The sequence below is a fragment of the Ursus maritimus genome, unplaced genomic scaffold (genome assembly GCF_017311325.1).
Source record: "Ursus maritimus isolate PB19 unplaced genomic scaffold, ASM1731132v1 scaffold_3, whole genome shotgun sequence".
NCBI classification, from domain to species: Eukaryota; Metazoa; Chordata; class Mammalia; order Carnivora; family Ursidae; genus Ursus; species Ursus maritimus.
This window is the reverse complement of record NW_024425563.1, coordinates 71,488,393-71,503,381: the sequence shown is the minus strand read 5'-3', so window position 1 is coordinate 71,503,381 and position 14,989 is coordinate 71,488,393. Positions and strand designations below refer to the sequence as shown.

Genomic DNA, 14,989 nt, shown 5'->3' with positions numbered 1-14,989 from the left:
CCCCCCCCCCCCCCCCGCCTCCTTTTTTTCTTTCTTTCGGCTAGCTCTGGTGCTCCTAAGGACAGGTCTCGAAGGGAAAGAGGGGAGAGGGGGGGAGTGCGGTCTGCTCCGGAAGCTTGGTTTGCTTTACTCCGAGGCCCAAGTTGTGTGTAACAGGCCTTGTAAGGGGCCGGTTACCACGTTAGAGGAAGGCTAGACTTGGTGACCACACTTAAAATGAAAGCTCAGGGATCCTAGTATGCGTTTTTAATTGTAAAACAATTTCCCTTTAATTTGGAGTGAGCAGTTATGCTTGATACCAACTCAAGAAACATACATTTAGAAAAGAAAAATCATAATTTGAAATCTCTTCTGTGCAGAATGTTGAGGACAACATTCTACATAATAATAATGGGGCTAGTGATAAATGCCTTAATCCAGGAAGTTCTCTGGCGTTTATAAGTTTGCATCCTCATCCTACCTCTTGTGATAAATGTTATTGGAGAAGGAAGTTGATGCTTAGAGTAGATCTATGGAAACATATTTAAATGACAGGTTGAGCCATTGGTAGAATTGTAAACTCAAAAAAGCATTCTTGTTGCAAACTTTAGGATAAACAATGCAGATCAACCTAGCCTAGTTTTGTTTGGTATCCTTTTAAAAGGTACAAAAGAAACAATGAATTTCTTTTATTTCCAAGACAACTAACTGCACAGTGTTTCCTTGCACGTCCTTATTCTTAGTCGTGAGTAGCATCTAAAAAATCCATTATATATGTGTGTGTGTGTGTATGTATGTGTGTGTGTATGTATGTGTGTGTATATGTATGTGTGTGTGTATACATACACACACATATATAATTTTAAAAAGTATTATATTAATTTAGGGTGTTTTTCCTATTTCTTTAGGCCTGGATCGTCTCTACTGTCTATTCAGATGTGCATATATTTCTTCTAAGTTGATTAAAGTTGTTTTAAACCTGTCAAGTACCTCAGAGAGTAAGTACATCCTTTGATTTTACTCCTTTTCCTTTTTCCACCGTATATCAGATGTCATGTTTTTCTCTTGTTCAACAAAATAAAGTTAAAAGATAGACCTCCCTTTTGAGAGCAATGATTGATAACCTGTAGTTTCTAAGAAAACTCCAATTACTGTAGAAGGGACTGCTATTCACCATCAAGAAGTATGTAGCTGCTGTTACACATGACTTCTCATATAGCTATTCCTGGGATTGTCCCTCAAAAAATGGCATAGTGATGGGTCTGTTAATTCCTAAAGCTGTTAGCCATTATTCCTGCCTCAGACTTCTTTGAATGCTATTCAAAACCACAGAACAGGTATCTTTTTGAAAATATTTTTATTTGAAGATGATATATTTGATAACCATTAACTGTGTACCAGATTTGATCCATCTGCTTCTGAGAGTGACCGTGGAACAGATAGATGACAAATGTGAAGTATTTGTTTTGAAACAGAGTCCTTATTTGATTTGATCAGTAACTGCTACATAGAGATTGCTCTGTTATTGTTATATGGCTGTAATCATCTGTGATGGATTGCTGAGATCCAGAAGAAAAAGCATGTTCCTAGCTAAAGAAAATAAATAAGCCTACTAATAATCATTATAAACTTAAATTTCTGACCATACTCTGTTTTACAAAGGACTTTACTATTCATGATCTTAAGATACCTTGGGGAACATTTTACAGATGAGGTATTTGAGGTTCAGAGGACATAGATGACTTGCCCAGTTTGTAAATGGTAGGTTGTGACTGTCATTTGGGTCTTTGGTTGCCTGGACTATAATACCAAGTTGCCTCTCACATAGAAACAACAAGCCCAGACATTTATGTATTTGACCCAGCTTAAGACTGTTCCCTAGTTAGTGTTCAGGAGTGCTACTTAGATTTGTTAGTGTGTTCTCAACTTGGCGTATTTTCTACAGTCCCTAATAAGGGATTTTCATATGGCAAAAAGATGTTTATCTTTTTTCTCCATTGTTATGTTAAAAAGAAAATATAAATACAAATATAATAAATTGTTCTGCTTTAACAACTAGTTTTGCTTTGATAAACAGACATTAATTTGGTATATTAACCTGTTAATAAAAAGGGGATATATCCAGTAGTAACAAACCTATTGAGTTGAAAACATGAGACTCAACACAGGTATAATTGATTGACTCCTTGGCCATTGTGAAAGTTAACTAGTGTTGCCAAACTTAGTTGTATGTTTTTGGAAGAATGGTCTTTATGTATATACTTGGGAATGGCTTCATTTTTAGGCGAATTTTATAGGGGAAGAAAATGAACTTTGTTTTAAAAAATGGGAGAGACTGGTCAATAACGAGTGGAAAGTAGAGGGCATGGTCTAGAAGCAACTTGGAGGCTTCAAAACGCAGGATATGAATGAATGAATGAATGAATGAATGAATGAATAAAACTGATAACAGAGCAGATTTGTAACTTTCTCTCTGGATCCTGACCATACCCATATGAACCTTACATTTGTTTGTTTGTTTGTTCGGTTATTTAACAAATAATCAAGCGCATTCTGTGTATCAGTGTGGGACACAGTGAATAAAATAGAAGGCTCTCTGTCCTCCTGGAATTCAGTCTAGTGAGAAAGAGAAATACTGAACAAGGAATTATAAGCATAATCACTGCTCCCAAAGGAAAGGTACAAAAGGGCTGGGGGAAGGTTAAGGATAAGGGAAGAGAGAATTGGTTTAGGGCCAGCCTCCCTGAAAATTAGAAAAATGAATACCTGTTAGGTAAGCAAAGAATAGAGTGGAATTAACAAAGTTCTAGAAGGAAGAATAGTATGAAGTAAAGCCCTTAGCCAAATTTAAAAGTGCAGAATTTGAAGAGTTAAAGGAAAAGCAATATGGCTACATCGTCTATAACATGTTAGATGGGAGAGTGACACATAAGGAGATTGGGAATTTGACAGGAACTGATGGTGGGATTTGAAACTTTGGAAAACCATAGGAAAGTTTTGAAATTTAGAAACTGTATTCTGAGGGAAATAGGAAGGCACTGAGTGTAAGAAATATAGTGAGGGGCACCTGGCTGGCTCAGCTGGTGTAGCTTGCAATTCTTGATCTTGGGATTATGGGCTTGAGCCCCACATTGGGTATAGAAATTATTTAAAAATAAAATCTTAAAAAAAAAAAAAAGAAATAGAGTGAAATAATCAGATTTGCATTTGAAACAGTTATTTTGGAATAAAAATTAATTGGCATAGGACAAGAGTAGAGATCTTTCACCCTCTTAATATGACCAAATCCTAATCTGAGAGCATTATTTTCAGTTTTAAATCACTAAACATATTCCATCTCCCAACTGTCCCTATAAAATGATACTTCATCCCTCTAGTGAGATATATGACTTATCAAATCATGCAGAGGTGGAGTTAAGAACAGGTCATAAAAAGGAAAGTAGCCAAAGAAAATTATAAAGAGCAAGGGTATTAATTCTAGCACTGAGGTTGAAATTAAAGAATTGAGGTTAATAGTATTTCCCTTCTGAAAAAATGCCATGATATCCTTGTTCGCTGTGTAAATTAGGACTTTTAGTCAGTCTCTGGGATCTGAGCTAAGAATGCTTCAGTAAAAGCAAGTTCAGAGGACTGATATAACATTTCTGTTGATTTGATGCTGGATAAATTTGAACACACTTGATCCTGAAGTAAATATTGACCCACCTCTGCTCATTAGTGTCATTTGATAGTCTATATACTAAGAACTACAGGAATATATTTATAATAATAAAGTCATCCATTCTGATCTTGTTTCTCATTCCCTTTGCATTGTAGGAATTAGTGGTACAAGGCAGCTTGATTGGAGAAGTCTCAATTTTATTGATACTCCCAAGTTTTTGACCCCTATATGTGAAAGCAAGAGGGAATTTATGATTGGGTTAGGACTCTGAGTATATTGCCTGAAGGAGTTCTGAAGCTTTGAGAGAAACAGAGGGAACCTTTTTCTTATGTCTTCATGACTTCAATCAAATCATCATTCTCTTTCATTGCTCAGTCTTTCTCTAACCCTGGATGACACATTTTTTATGAACAGGTACCTTATTGGTTCACTTTGCTTGACATCTAACAATTATCCTTTGACATGTAGTAATCATACAGTTGATTCACTGTCAGCATATTGACTTCTCATAGAACAGCATATTCTCTCCGTCAGTCTGATTGTTAGTTAATACATTAGAGCAAGGTCCAGCCCTTAGTGGCTTCAGTGTTCCTCCAGGGCCTAACAGTGTTTTGCGTGTGCTAGATACTCAGTAAATACCTGAGTTGAATGAATTGGTTCATTGAATGAATTATTAGTTGGTAGTAGCTACTTCCTTGTCCAATCCTACATTATCAGTAGCCTACTTTTGTGAGTTACTGTGGTCTTGGAACAGTGCCCAGTATTCATTTATTCAAATATTCCTCGAATGACTATGTGCTGGGCGCTGTGCAAGTTGCTAACAGCATATGGGGGAGACAGACAAGTAAATGAGCAAAAACCAGTAAGCTGCATTTTGGAGCTTGACATCGTTAATAGCCTTTTCTAGTGTAAACATTCTGAAACCTGCACCACAGTTACCATTGCTGGAACAAGGTGGTTGGTTGCTAAAATTAAGCAAGACAATTTTTCTCCCCATTTTGCATGAAAAATATAAATTAAGACTATAATTCCTTTGTTTTGTTTTCATCTGTAAACAATATATTTCTAAGTAATTGCTACTTCTGGTAATATTGACAGAAGGCAACATGATAAACAAGTAGTAAACTAGTGTTAATGGAGAAACTTAGACCTAATTATGCTTAACTTGAGGACTTTGAAAAATGGTTCACTTGTGCTTAAACTGATTTTATATTATACAGTTATATAGGTATGTATGCATACCTATATATTTTCTGCTAGTAAAATTATTCCTATTTTACATGATCAGATTAAATATGCAAATATGTTGTTTTCTAAAGAAAAAAAAATGTGCCTTCCCATTCAGACACATTCGATCAAGTCCTAACCTAGTTTAGCATTTTGATCTTCTTTCCGGCCCCTGAACTCAAGGAAATGCTATTCCACCATTGCAGCAGTTAGTATTTGACTCTGCAGAGGATCATGGGGACTCTGAACACATACTGCATTCAGAAACCATAATATTCTCAGCCTTGTCCCTTCATCATGATCTGATTAAAAGAAGTAAATGTGCTACTTCATTAGTCTGTTGTGCGCCTCACTGGGGGTGTGATAGAAGGCAGAGAAAATACACTTGAGTGGTGTTTGGAAAGTGAGTTTCAAACTCTTAAATGAAAGCTGAATAAGGTACTGGTCTTTATACTTCGTCATATGCAGAAAAAGAACACAGCCTTTTAATTTGGAATGAGAGAAAGACCTGGCTACTTCTTTTCTTTTACTTACAATAGCGTTAATAGAGATAGGTAGTCATTACTAAGTCAGGAATTTGTGCTTTTGTCTTATATGAGCAGTAATGGTGTAATAACCAATAACCACAAGCGCAATCACCTGAAAAGCATGCAAGTCATCTTGAATCAGCCAGGAAGTAGTTGAGCAGAATAATTTTAAGGATCTTTGTTCTCTTCTTTTCATTTGACTAACTCACCGGAGAGGAGTTCATTTACATTTTGTGACTATCCATTGTGCCTAGAAATAGGAATGAGGTGTTGCTTTTTCTTATTTAATATTTATTCAGCAAATGTTCTTTAAACTGCTCCAGTGTGCCAGGCACTGAGCTGGTCACTGAGGGCTAAGAAGTAGTTAACACTTGAATTGCTCTTACAACATGCAGACATGTTTTAAGCACTGGACAGTATATTAACTCACTGAATACTTAACTCTGTGAGGTAGGTACTGTTATTTTTCCCATGTTACAGATGAGGGAAAGAAATCACAGACTTCTAGAGCTGACCCAAGGTCACTTGGCTAGTAAGTAAGGAAGTGGGGATTAGAACACTAGCAATCTGGCGCAGGGTCCTCTCTCAGCCAGTCTCTGTCCTGTGATCCTTCTTTCCCTATGTCTTTGTCTTTTATGAGCCGCCTTCACCTCAGCTGCATGCTAGTTTCATTTTACATTTGCATGAGCATTGGAGGCCGAATTTGTGTTGTTTGTTGTTGATGGTTGATGAGTGCTCTGACCCTGTATATTTGAGTGGCTGACGTATGAAAGTATTTGGTAGATGTGTGTCAAATGAGTGATTATCAACATTTGAGAGACTTTCATACGTGATGTTAAAAGGATTTGAAATTATTTTGATTATTTCTCTGATTTGCTGGGAAGTAATATACTCCTGTCCAACGACTAGTTCTTTGGTTGCTCCCTGACCCAGCCACTGGTAACCAAGTGTACGTGAGTGCTCCTGTGCTCTGGGGTCACATGCACATGTGTTTATATACCTTCATATTATACACAGGAAACAGGGACAGACTTTCTCTCTTTGCATTGACATCAGTATTTGTGCTGCCAATCAGCACCACCCTTCCTGCTCTGCTCTTCTATTGTCCCCTCATGATATGTCCTCTTGTGTGTCACCCCCCAGTCTGACTGACAGTACTGCACAAGCCTGCCTGCCATGGGCTGTCGGGATGTCCATGCAGCCACAGTCCTCTCCTTCCTGTGTGGAATCGCCTCAGTAGCAGGCCTCTTTGCGGGGACTCTGCTTCCCAACTGGAGGAAATTACGACTGATCACATTCAACAGAAACGAGAAGAATCTGACTGTTTACACTGGCCTGTGGGTGAAGTGTGCCCGATATGATGGGAGCAGTGACTGCCTGATGTATGACACTACTTGGTACTCATCAGTTGACCAGCTGGACTTGCGGGTCCTCCAGTTTGCCCTGCCTCTCAGCATCCTGATTGCGATGGGTGCCCTGCTGCTGTGCCTGATTGGAATGTGCAACACGGCCTTCAGGTCCTCAGTGCCCAACATCAAACTGGCCAAGTGTCTGGTCAATAGTGCAGGCTGCCACCTGGTGGCCGGGCTGCTGTTTTTCCTGGCAGGTACCGTGAGCCTCTCCCCTTCCATCTGGGTCATCTTTTATAACATTCATCTGAACAAGAAGTTCGAGCCAGTCTTTACGTTTGACTACGCAGTGTATGTCACTATGGCTAGTGCTGGGGGCCTGTATATGACTTCCCTTCTACTGTTTATTTGGTACTGTGCATGCAAATCTTTGCCTTCTCCTTTCTGGCAGCCACTGTACTCCCATCCTCCCAGTATGCATACCTACTCACAGCCCTATTCAGCACGCTCCCGCCTCTCTGCCATCGAAATTGACATTCCAGTAGTTTCACACACCACCTAATGGGGAAATAGTTAGTTCTCAGAGAAAACTTGTAGCCTCACATTTCCCTTGTACAAGGACCCATATACATTTTCCTTTGTTTCTGGAACCAGTCAATAAAGCCAAATTTGTATGTCCTGGTAGAATGAAGTGCTGCTAGTTTTATGAAAAGTACATTATTTTAAATGTGAATCATGCCTTTTATCTTGCTTCTTATGCTAGAAAGATTTTTAACCTCTATATTGATATCTAATCAGTTATTCAAGTGGAAAGGACCTGTGTCTCAGTTGAGGTAATTTAGAGCAACATGGTAAAGTAAAAAATGAAGACTAAGAGAGACTATTGTACATGCTCTTTATGAGTATTTTAGAATGTGTATTGTCCTTTTTCTATAATACCTTAAACTAGGAAAAAAGGGCAATTTCAAATATAAGAAATTTCTTTCAGGTAAGGGTAATATTTTAACAGTAGTCAGTCTACCAGCTTAAGGCTGTAACTTTTCTTACTTCTCTCTCGGGGCTAATTATATAAAACAGAGTTTCATATTTTGAAGATACTTTCTTTTGTGCGTCCCTTATCTTCTACCTCATGGCAGTGTTTAAAAATAAAACGCATTTTAAGTGATGTCAGAGAGAATAACCTAACATTTTAAATATCTACTAGGGTGGATAACATTTAACATAATTTTAAAAATTAATGGTTCTATAAATTGTATTATTAGAGTTAAAATGGGCCATGTGATGGATCGGTGCTTCCCCTCTGAGGCAGAAAAGCCTATTTTTTTTTTCAGATAGCCTCCGAGTAGTACTTGAGTAGTACTCATGGCACTGTATAATCTCTTAGTGATGAAGAGAAAGAAAGAAAGAGGCCCAAGTGGTTTGTTCTCTTTAGACAGTGGTGGGAGACAAGCATCTCTTCTTCATTGACAGCATCAGAGATTCATTCTTGTGGACTGCCTTTTGAATGATGAGTGAAGTAAGTTGTGGCCTCACCATGACCACATTCACTCTTGATTCAGTTCCTGCCCTTGTCACTGATTATTTCCTTGAGCATATTTCTTTGCTCCACACTCCTAACAATTAGGAAACAGTCTGACTTTATTGGCAGCTGGTCTTAATTTCTTAGTCGTTGATCCAGGAATATATTTCAACCAGAGACATGGCTTTCTGGCAGACAGGCTTATTGTACAATACCAGCAATATTCTGGAACTTAGAAATTCAATTCATTGGATCCTTTAGAGCACCCTCCCTTTGCCTAGACACTATAATAACGCTGTATCAGATTCACGAGAATGGGCAAAAGTGGTAAAGAAATTAAATTGTTCCCTTTTCACCTCTGAAAGTATGATGATGTATTGAAGAGGGAGGAGTATTTAAGATCTCTCTTCCAACAGGGTAACATTTAGATGCACCTGTGTTAACACTGAGATGGATGCTTAGAAATTCAGGGATATTGGGTCTTTACCCTTACGAATTTGAGCTGCTGACTTAATTGGTATAATTTGTATACATTAGTATTATGTTCATAAGGATTTTGTTTTATTAACCATTACAAATTTTACAAACCACTAGTTGCATGGTAAACAGATTATTATACCTCTTTGCAAATCTGGATATGATTCTGGTACTTCTGTGGTTGTAAGTGCTACTTTTCTTTTTTTCCTAATTACAACACTAATTTATGTATATAGCAAATAAATCCAGTTGTATAATTTTTAAATGCCATCAGTATAAAGCATGCAAAACTACGGTTTTTTTAGTTTTGGCTTCTGGTTACCTTCAGTTCTATTCCTATTTACTCTTCTCAGACATAGCTGAATCTTGATCACTCCAAGACAGTGGCAGGTAGAAGTTTAAGATTAATATTAATTTCCTCCTTTGCTAATTAATATCAGTCCTCTCTTACTTAATTTGTCCAGAAGTGTCAAGAATTCTACCATCTTCCTGTTCTTAGTATCAACAATGTTAAAGAAAAGTAGACTCAGCCATTAATACACTAGACAGATTTTAGTCCCTGAGACCATAAGTATAAATGTGAAGCTTTTTCTGTAAGCATCTTTTGCAGTCTTTTCATAATCTGTAGCCTCAAATTAGTATTTACTATGGATATACTAGGCAAAAGAAATAGCTGTTTCCCTTATTGTCTTTAGTATTTCAGATTTGCTCTCAACAGCTTTTCTTCAAAGCCATCAAAGGAAAGCAAGTATTTACATTTCTTTTCAGTAATTTTTGAGCACTCATCAGGCTATCATTGTGATGGGAGATATTTTTTTGTTGTTGTTTTTGTTGCTGCAAGTTATTAATATTAAGGGCCTTTTACAGAAGCCAGCTTGAAACAACCTTAAATGTGGTATCATGCACCAGATTTGGTTTATCCAGCCATGGGAGAAAAAAACAAAAAACAAAAAAAAACCTCTGAGTTTACTTTACTTGTAATTATACACTATAATGGATAATGTTTGTTGTAAACTGCAATGTAAAACCTCAGTGAAACTGCACTGTACTTCTTGGTGTTTATTAAAAGATGTATTTTTACAAATTTTTGTTTCTATCCTTTTCCTCAATGCTTTAAGGTAAAATATTTTGAGGGGTGCCTGGGTGGCTTAGTTGGTTCAGTGTCTGACTCTTGATTTTGGCTCCGGTCATGAGATTGAGTCACATGTCAGGCTCTGTGCCGAGCGTCGAGCCTGCTTAAGATTCTCTCCCCTTGGGGCGCCTGGGTGGCTCAGTCGTTAAGCATCTGCCTTCTGCTCAGGGCGTGATCCCAGGGTCCTGGGATCGAGCCCCACATCGTGCTCCCTGCTGGGAGCCTGCTTCTTCCTCTCCCACTCCCCCTGCTTGTGTTCCCTCTCTCGCTGGCTGTCTCTCTGTCAAATAAATAAATAAAATCTTTAAAAAAAAAAAAGGAAGATTCGCTCCCCTCTCCCCCTTGCCCCACTCGCACGTGCACTCTCTCTCAAAATAAATAAATACTTCAATAAATACTTTGAGAAATGTTTCTCAAATATATGTAAATTGAAAAAGATACAGCCCCATTTAAAGCCCTGTAGAATACCAATTGGAAAGGAATTACAAAGCATGGATTTATTTTTCCAGAAGCATCAAGACCCTTCATCCATTTCTAAGAGTAGTCCTAGGAATTCACTGGACTGTTTCAACATTCCATACAAACACACACAAAAAAACACTGAGTGAAGTTAGTGTGCCAGGTTTGCCTCATCAATGGAGTTTTCTGATGGTCTGTGTTCTTGAAAATTGAGAGTTCTCAAATGGTTAGGTAGGAGGACCTTTCCTTACTCTTCAGAACATGAGGTTTCCAGGAGAAATGGTCCTGATAGGTAAGTCACCCTAAAATTTCTTAAGCCTGGAATGAGCTTTTAGTTACTGGATTGCAGCCTTCTGGGATAGTTCTCAAATGCATTTCTCACTGAGCCCCTGCTCTGTGGTAGCACCTTCGATGAAAGAGCCATCTGTTACACTAGAAATCTGAAGCTGCTTCAGGTCCGGCATCCCCAGCCAAATTCGCTAACACCACAATTCAGTCTGCTTCTCAGCTGGACAGGTTCATTGAGGGTGACATGTGCTAGAAAATCCCTTCATGCTAATCAAATTCACAAGAGACTGATTTTCTAACCAGAAATGATAAGTATAGATTACTCACAACCACTACCCAAGACCTGTTTTTAAAAATACACTGTAAAACAGATCTTCGAGAAAAAACTGATTCCAGTCTTGGGATAGGGAAAGTACAAGACAAGCCCAGTATATCTTGTCCTTCCAGAAATTAAGGAAACACTCAAAGAATGATAGGGAATTATCAAATACATAGGAACCAGCTTGAGGTTCCCACTGACCAAATCTGACAATCTGAGCATCAAAAGAAATGGTAATGGGTTATAAGCTATTGAATAAAGCAAAGCTCTCTGTGTCTACACTGATAGAAGTGGAAAGAAAGAAAAGCTGTTTGTTATAGTAAAATACCAAGAAATAAATATAGAAAAAAAGATGGAGTTAGGAAAACATTAATAGAACTAAAGCTAGTTGGTGAAAGTTTGATGAAAAACAGGATAAATATCCTGTAAATACTTAGTCTCAAAATTCTCCACAAATGACTTAATTAATTTCAAAGGGAAGAATGACTTAATAGTGGGTAAACTTGCCAGACACAGCCTTAACCAAGTGATCAAATTTATCACCGATAATAAGACCAACACCATGCACCTCCTGATAATGACACATTAAGGCCATACCATTGCTTTTGTGGTGTTTACGTTAAAAAAAAAAAAACCAAAAAACAAAAACATCGTTTGAGGGGTGCCTGGGTGGCTCAGTCAGTTGAGCATCTGACTTTGGCTCAGGTCATGGTCTCAGGGTTCTGGGATCCAGCCCCACATCGGGCTCCCTGCCTAGCAGAGAATCTGTCCCTCTTCCTCTTCCTCTGCCCCTCCCCTCCCTTGCTCTCTGTCAAATAAGTAAAATTTTAAAAATACATAGCTTGAGATTAATCTTGAGGAAAGATATGCAGCTTGCCAGTTCCCTTTTTGCTTTTTGCTTTCTTCTCTTTCTGTTCTCACTCTTCTTCAATTTTATAAAAAAGCATAAAAACTTACAGTCTAAGTTGTCTCCAAAATATTGTATACAGTAACTCTTTTAGGAGGGATTTGAAAGAGCTTCTGTTAGGTCTTCTGAAAAACTAAAAAGTAAAGAAAGATCCCTTGCAGAAGAGATATAAATCAAAGTCACAGGACCACAGGACTCAGGTCTTAATTAGCTGTTCCATTTCCATTGATCAGGAAAATATCTTCAGTCCTAAAACATGCTGACCTGTTAGCCTAAAGGCTTCTCCTTGCTCCCCTTCCCCCACACTGGAGGAACCTTTCTAGGAGAAGGGCATTTCCCCTATACCTGCTGGATGTCTCTTCACTCTCTAGTTTAGGAAGGTTCTAAATCCGAAGGGCTGTGGAATTTGGGTAGAAAAAGCACAACTGTAGCCTGCCTAGTATTCATATCCAAATCTGCTATTAATGGGGAATTTGGGTTGGTTTGTTGTATTTTGTTTGGAAATATGCCAACTTTCAGACTGTTCTATAAAACAAATTCTTAAGCAAATATTGAGGAAGAAAATGGGATAGTAGATGAGAAAAAGAAAAAAATTTCCTTATTTTGTATGAAAAACCTAATGTGACTGGGTACCGTTAGGTGGAATCTGGTAATTGGAATTTTCAGTGGTCCTTGTTCATTAAAATCCTCTGTAGAAAAAATACACATTCATGTCTCCAGAGTTTTACTTTATGGAAAAAGGTAACAGCTACTGCTCATTAAGAGAAAAGGCAATATTGATACTTTAACTGTGTTACACTTAGTGGCCTCACTCCAAGATTCACTCTCAACAGTTTCAAAGGATATTTACAGTAAATAAATCAAGATAATTCACTTAAATTTAAAAATAATTTTTGCCTCTACCCCCATGTTCCTTTTCTTGCCTTCACTCTCAGAACCTAATCCTGTGATCTGGAAGGTCCAGGTGGCAATTTTAGCAACAGAAGGCTGCTGCAGGTAGTGGGGACCCCCCGCCCAGGATCCTCTAGGAAAAGTAGGTGCCTAGGAAGCCCACCTTGCTGGCCATGTGGACAAGGGCTTTGGCTTAACTGGTCCCTCAGGTTCTAGAGCTGCTAACCTGCTCCTGACTACTTCTGTTTTAAGAACTAGAAGGTCGCAGTGGATGCCGAGCCAGGTGGTACCAGCCAGTTGTGCACATCTCTTCCCAGCTCTCTGTCCCATGACATCATGTTGGTGGCTTGACATAGGCCATGTTGGAAGTATATATGCCACAGAAATTAGCAAATGCTATGTTAGGGCTTTTCTTTTTTCCCCTTTCTTTCAATTCGTTGAACTTCAATCTCATTGATGAGGAAATTTGTAATGATAGCGAATGCTGAGAGCTGTAAAACTTCACCTCTGATAAAAGGACTCTGTGAAATAGACTCTTAACAGGCTTGTCTCCAGTATTGCTCTGTCTTCCTTTGCATCACCAATCCATCCTGTACACAGGTAACAGTGAACCTAATAAAATGCAAATATGACCTAGCCTCTCCCCTACTTAAAACAATTCAGCAGTTACCCTTCAGAACAGAATCTAAGCTCTTACCTTAAGTCCGAATGGAAGGTCTTATACAGTAATACAGGGTACATCAAAGAATATAGAGCCAGCCAAAGTGAACTTCCTGGCATAGCACAATGACACAAGAGTTATCTAGAAGGGGATTTTGTCCCCACACCCAAAGCTCATCAGACTTATAGTGATTATTGACACTAACAATATCTCCCAAGTCTAATGTGTAACAAAGAATGCAAACTCAATAATAAGTAATAGGAAATACCCCTTTTCAGTGACCTAATTGGTCACATGCTTTATTCAAGGAATTTATATTTCGTACGTGACAGAAAGAGTAGCATGATGGTAGTTAGCCTATAAGATGGCCCCTAATGATCCTTATCTCTCAGTATTCATACCTTGTTGTGGTCCCATCCCACTGAGCAGGGCTGACCTGTGTTTCCAGTAACATTTTGCAGAAATTATAGTGTGTGATTTCTGAGGTTAAAGTCATAAAAGACATTGTAGCTTCTGGTTGTCCCTCTTGGATCACTTTCTCTGGGGGAAGACAGCTGCCATGTTATAAAGACATGGGCAACCCTATGGTTAATACAGGAGGATACCAATAGCCAGTATCAACTTGACAGCCATGTAAGAGAGCCATGTTGAAATCAGATTTCCTCAACCCCAGTCAAGCCTTCAGATGACTGCATTCCTGGCCAACATCTTGATTGCAACCTGATTGAGAGACCCCAAGCCAGAATCACCCAGCTAAGCTGCCCCCAACTTCCTGACCCACACAAACTGAAATAATGCTTACTGTTGTTTTTAAGATGCTAAGTTTTGGGCCTGTTATACAGCAATAGGTGACTAATACAAAAAGCATAGAGCAAATGCAGAGGACCAATCTTCAAGAGTATTTGTTTTTATGATATGAAAGACGTTGTGAACTTTCCTTGCTCCATATTAGAAAAAAAATCTCTGTCATGACCCCCAGAGTCCCTTGAAAAGTGCTGAATATTGCCCAAATGTGGTAAAACAGTCTAATCTGAAGTGCGTATATTGGGAGTGGGAGGGGAGAAAGATCTAAGCTTAGAAGGGGAACAGAGGGGGCGCCTGGGTGGCACAGCGGTTAAGCATCTGCCTTTGGCTCAGGGCGTGATCCCCGGCATTATGGGATCGAGCCCCACATCAGGCTCCTCCGCTATGAGCCTGCTTCTTTCTCTCCCACTCCCCCTGCTTGTGTTCCCTCTCTCGCTGGCTGTCTCTATCTCTGTCAAATAAATAAATAAAATCTTAAAAAAAAAAAAGAAGGGGAGCAGAGATCCTTCTAATTTTGGTTAGGTTGTGAGTGGCTACATTTGTTACTGGAGAAATAAACTGAAGAATAAACGTGCACAGAGTTTGGAATAGAAGTTAAATACATTTACAGTCAAATTAATCTGATGCACGTAGTGGTTATGTTGTTTTGTGGTTACCAGAAATAAATAAGCCATACTCCTGACAAATATATAACTTGTTTTTATCTAGCCATCCGATTACATCCAACCCTACAGGAAGAAAATAAAACAGATAGTTTCCCATATAGAAGAGGAAATAGCTGATTCTAAG

At 38.6% G+C, this 14,989-nt stretch overlaps 1 protein-coding gene across 1 annotated transcript in view; it reads left to right on the top strand.

Annotated features, from left to right (window-relative positions):
• CLDN12 (claudin 12) overlaps window positions 1-9,823 on the top strand; it is a 10,553-nt gene extending 730 nt beyond the window's left edge. Inside the window, exons 2-3 of the mRNA XM_008686218.2 lie at window positions 888-977; window positions 6,538-9,823. Of these exons, the coding sequence (XP_008684440.1) occupies window positions 6,571-7,305 (735 nt within the window). The 5' untranslated portion in view covers window positions 888-977; window positions 6,538-6,570 and the 3' untranslated portion in view covers window positions 7,306-9,823. The remainder of the gene's footprint in view (window positions 1-887; window positions 978-6,537) is intronic.
• The last annotated feature ends 5,166 nt before the right edge of the window (window positions 9,824-14,989 follow it).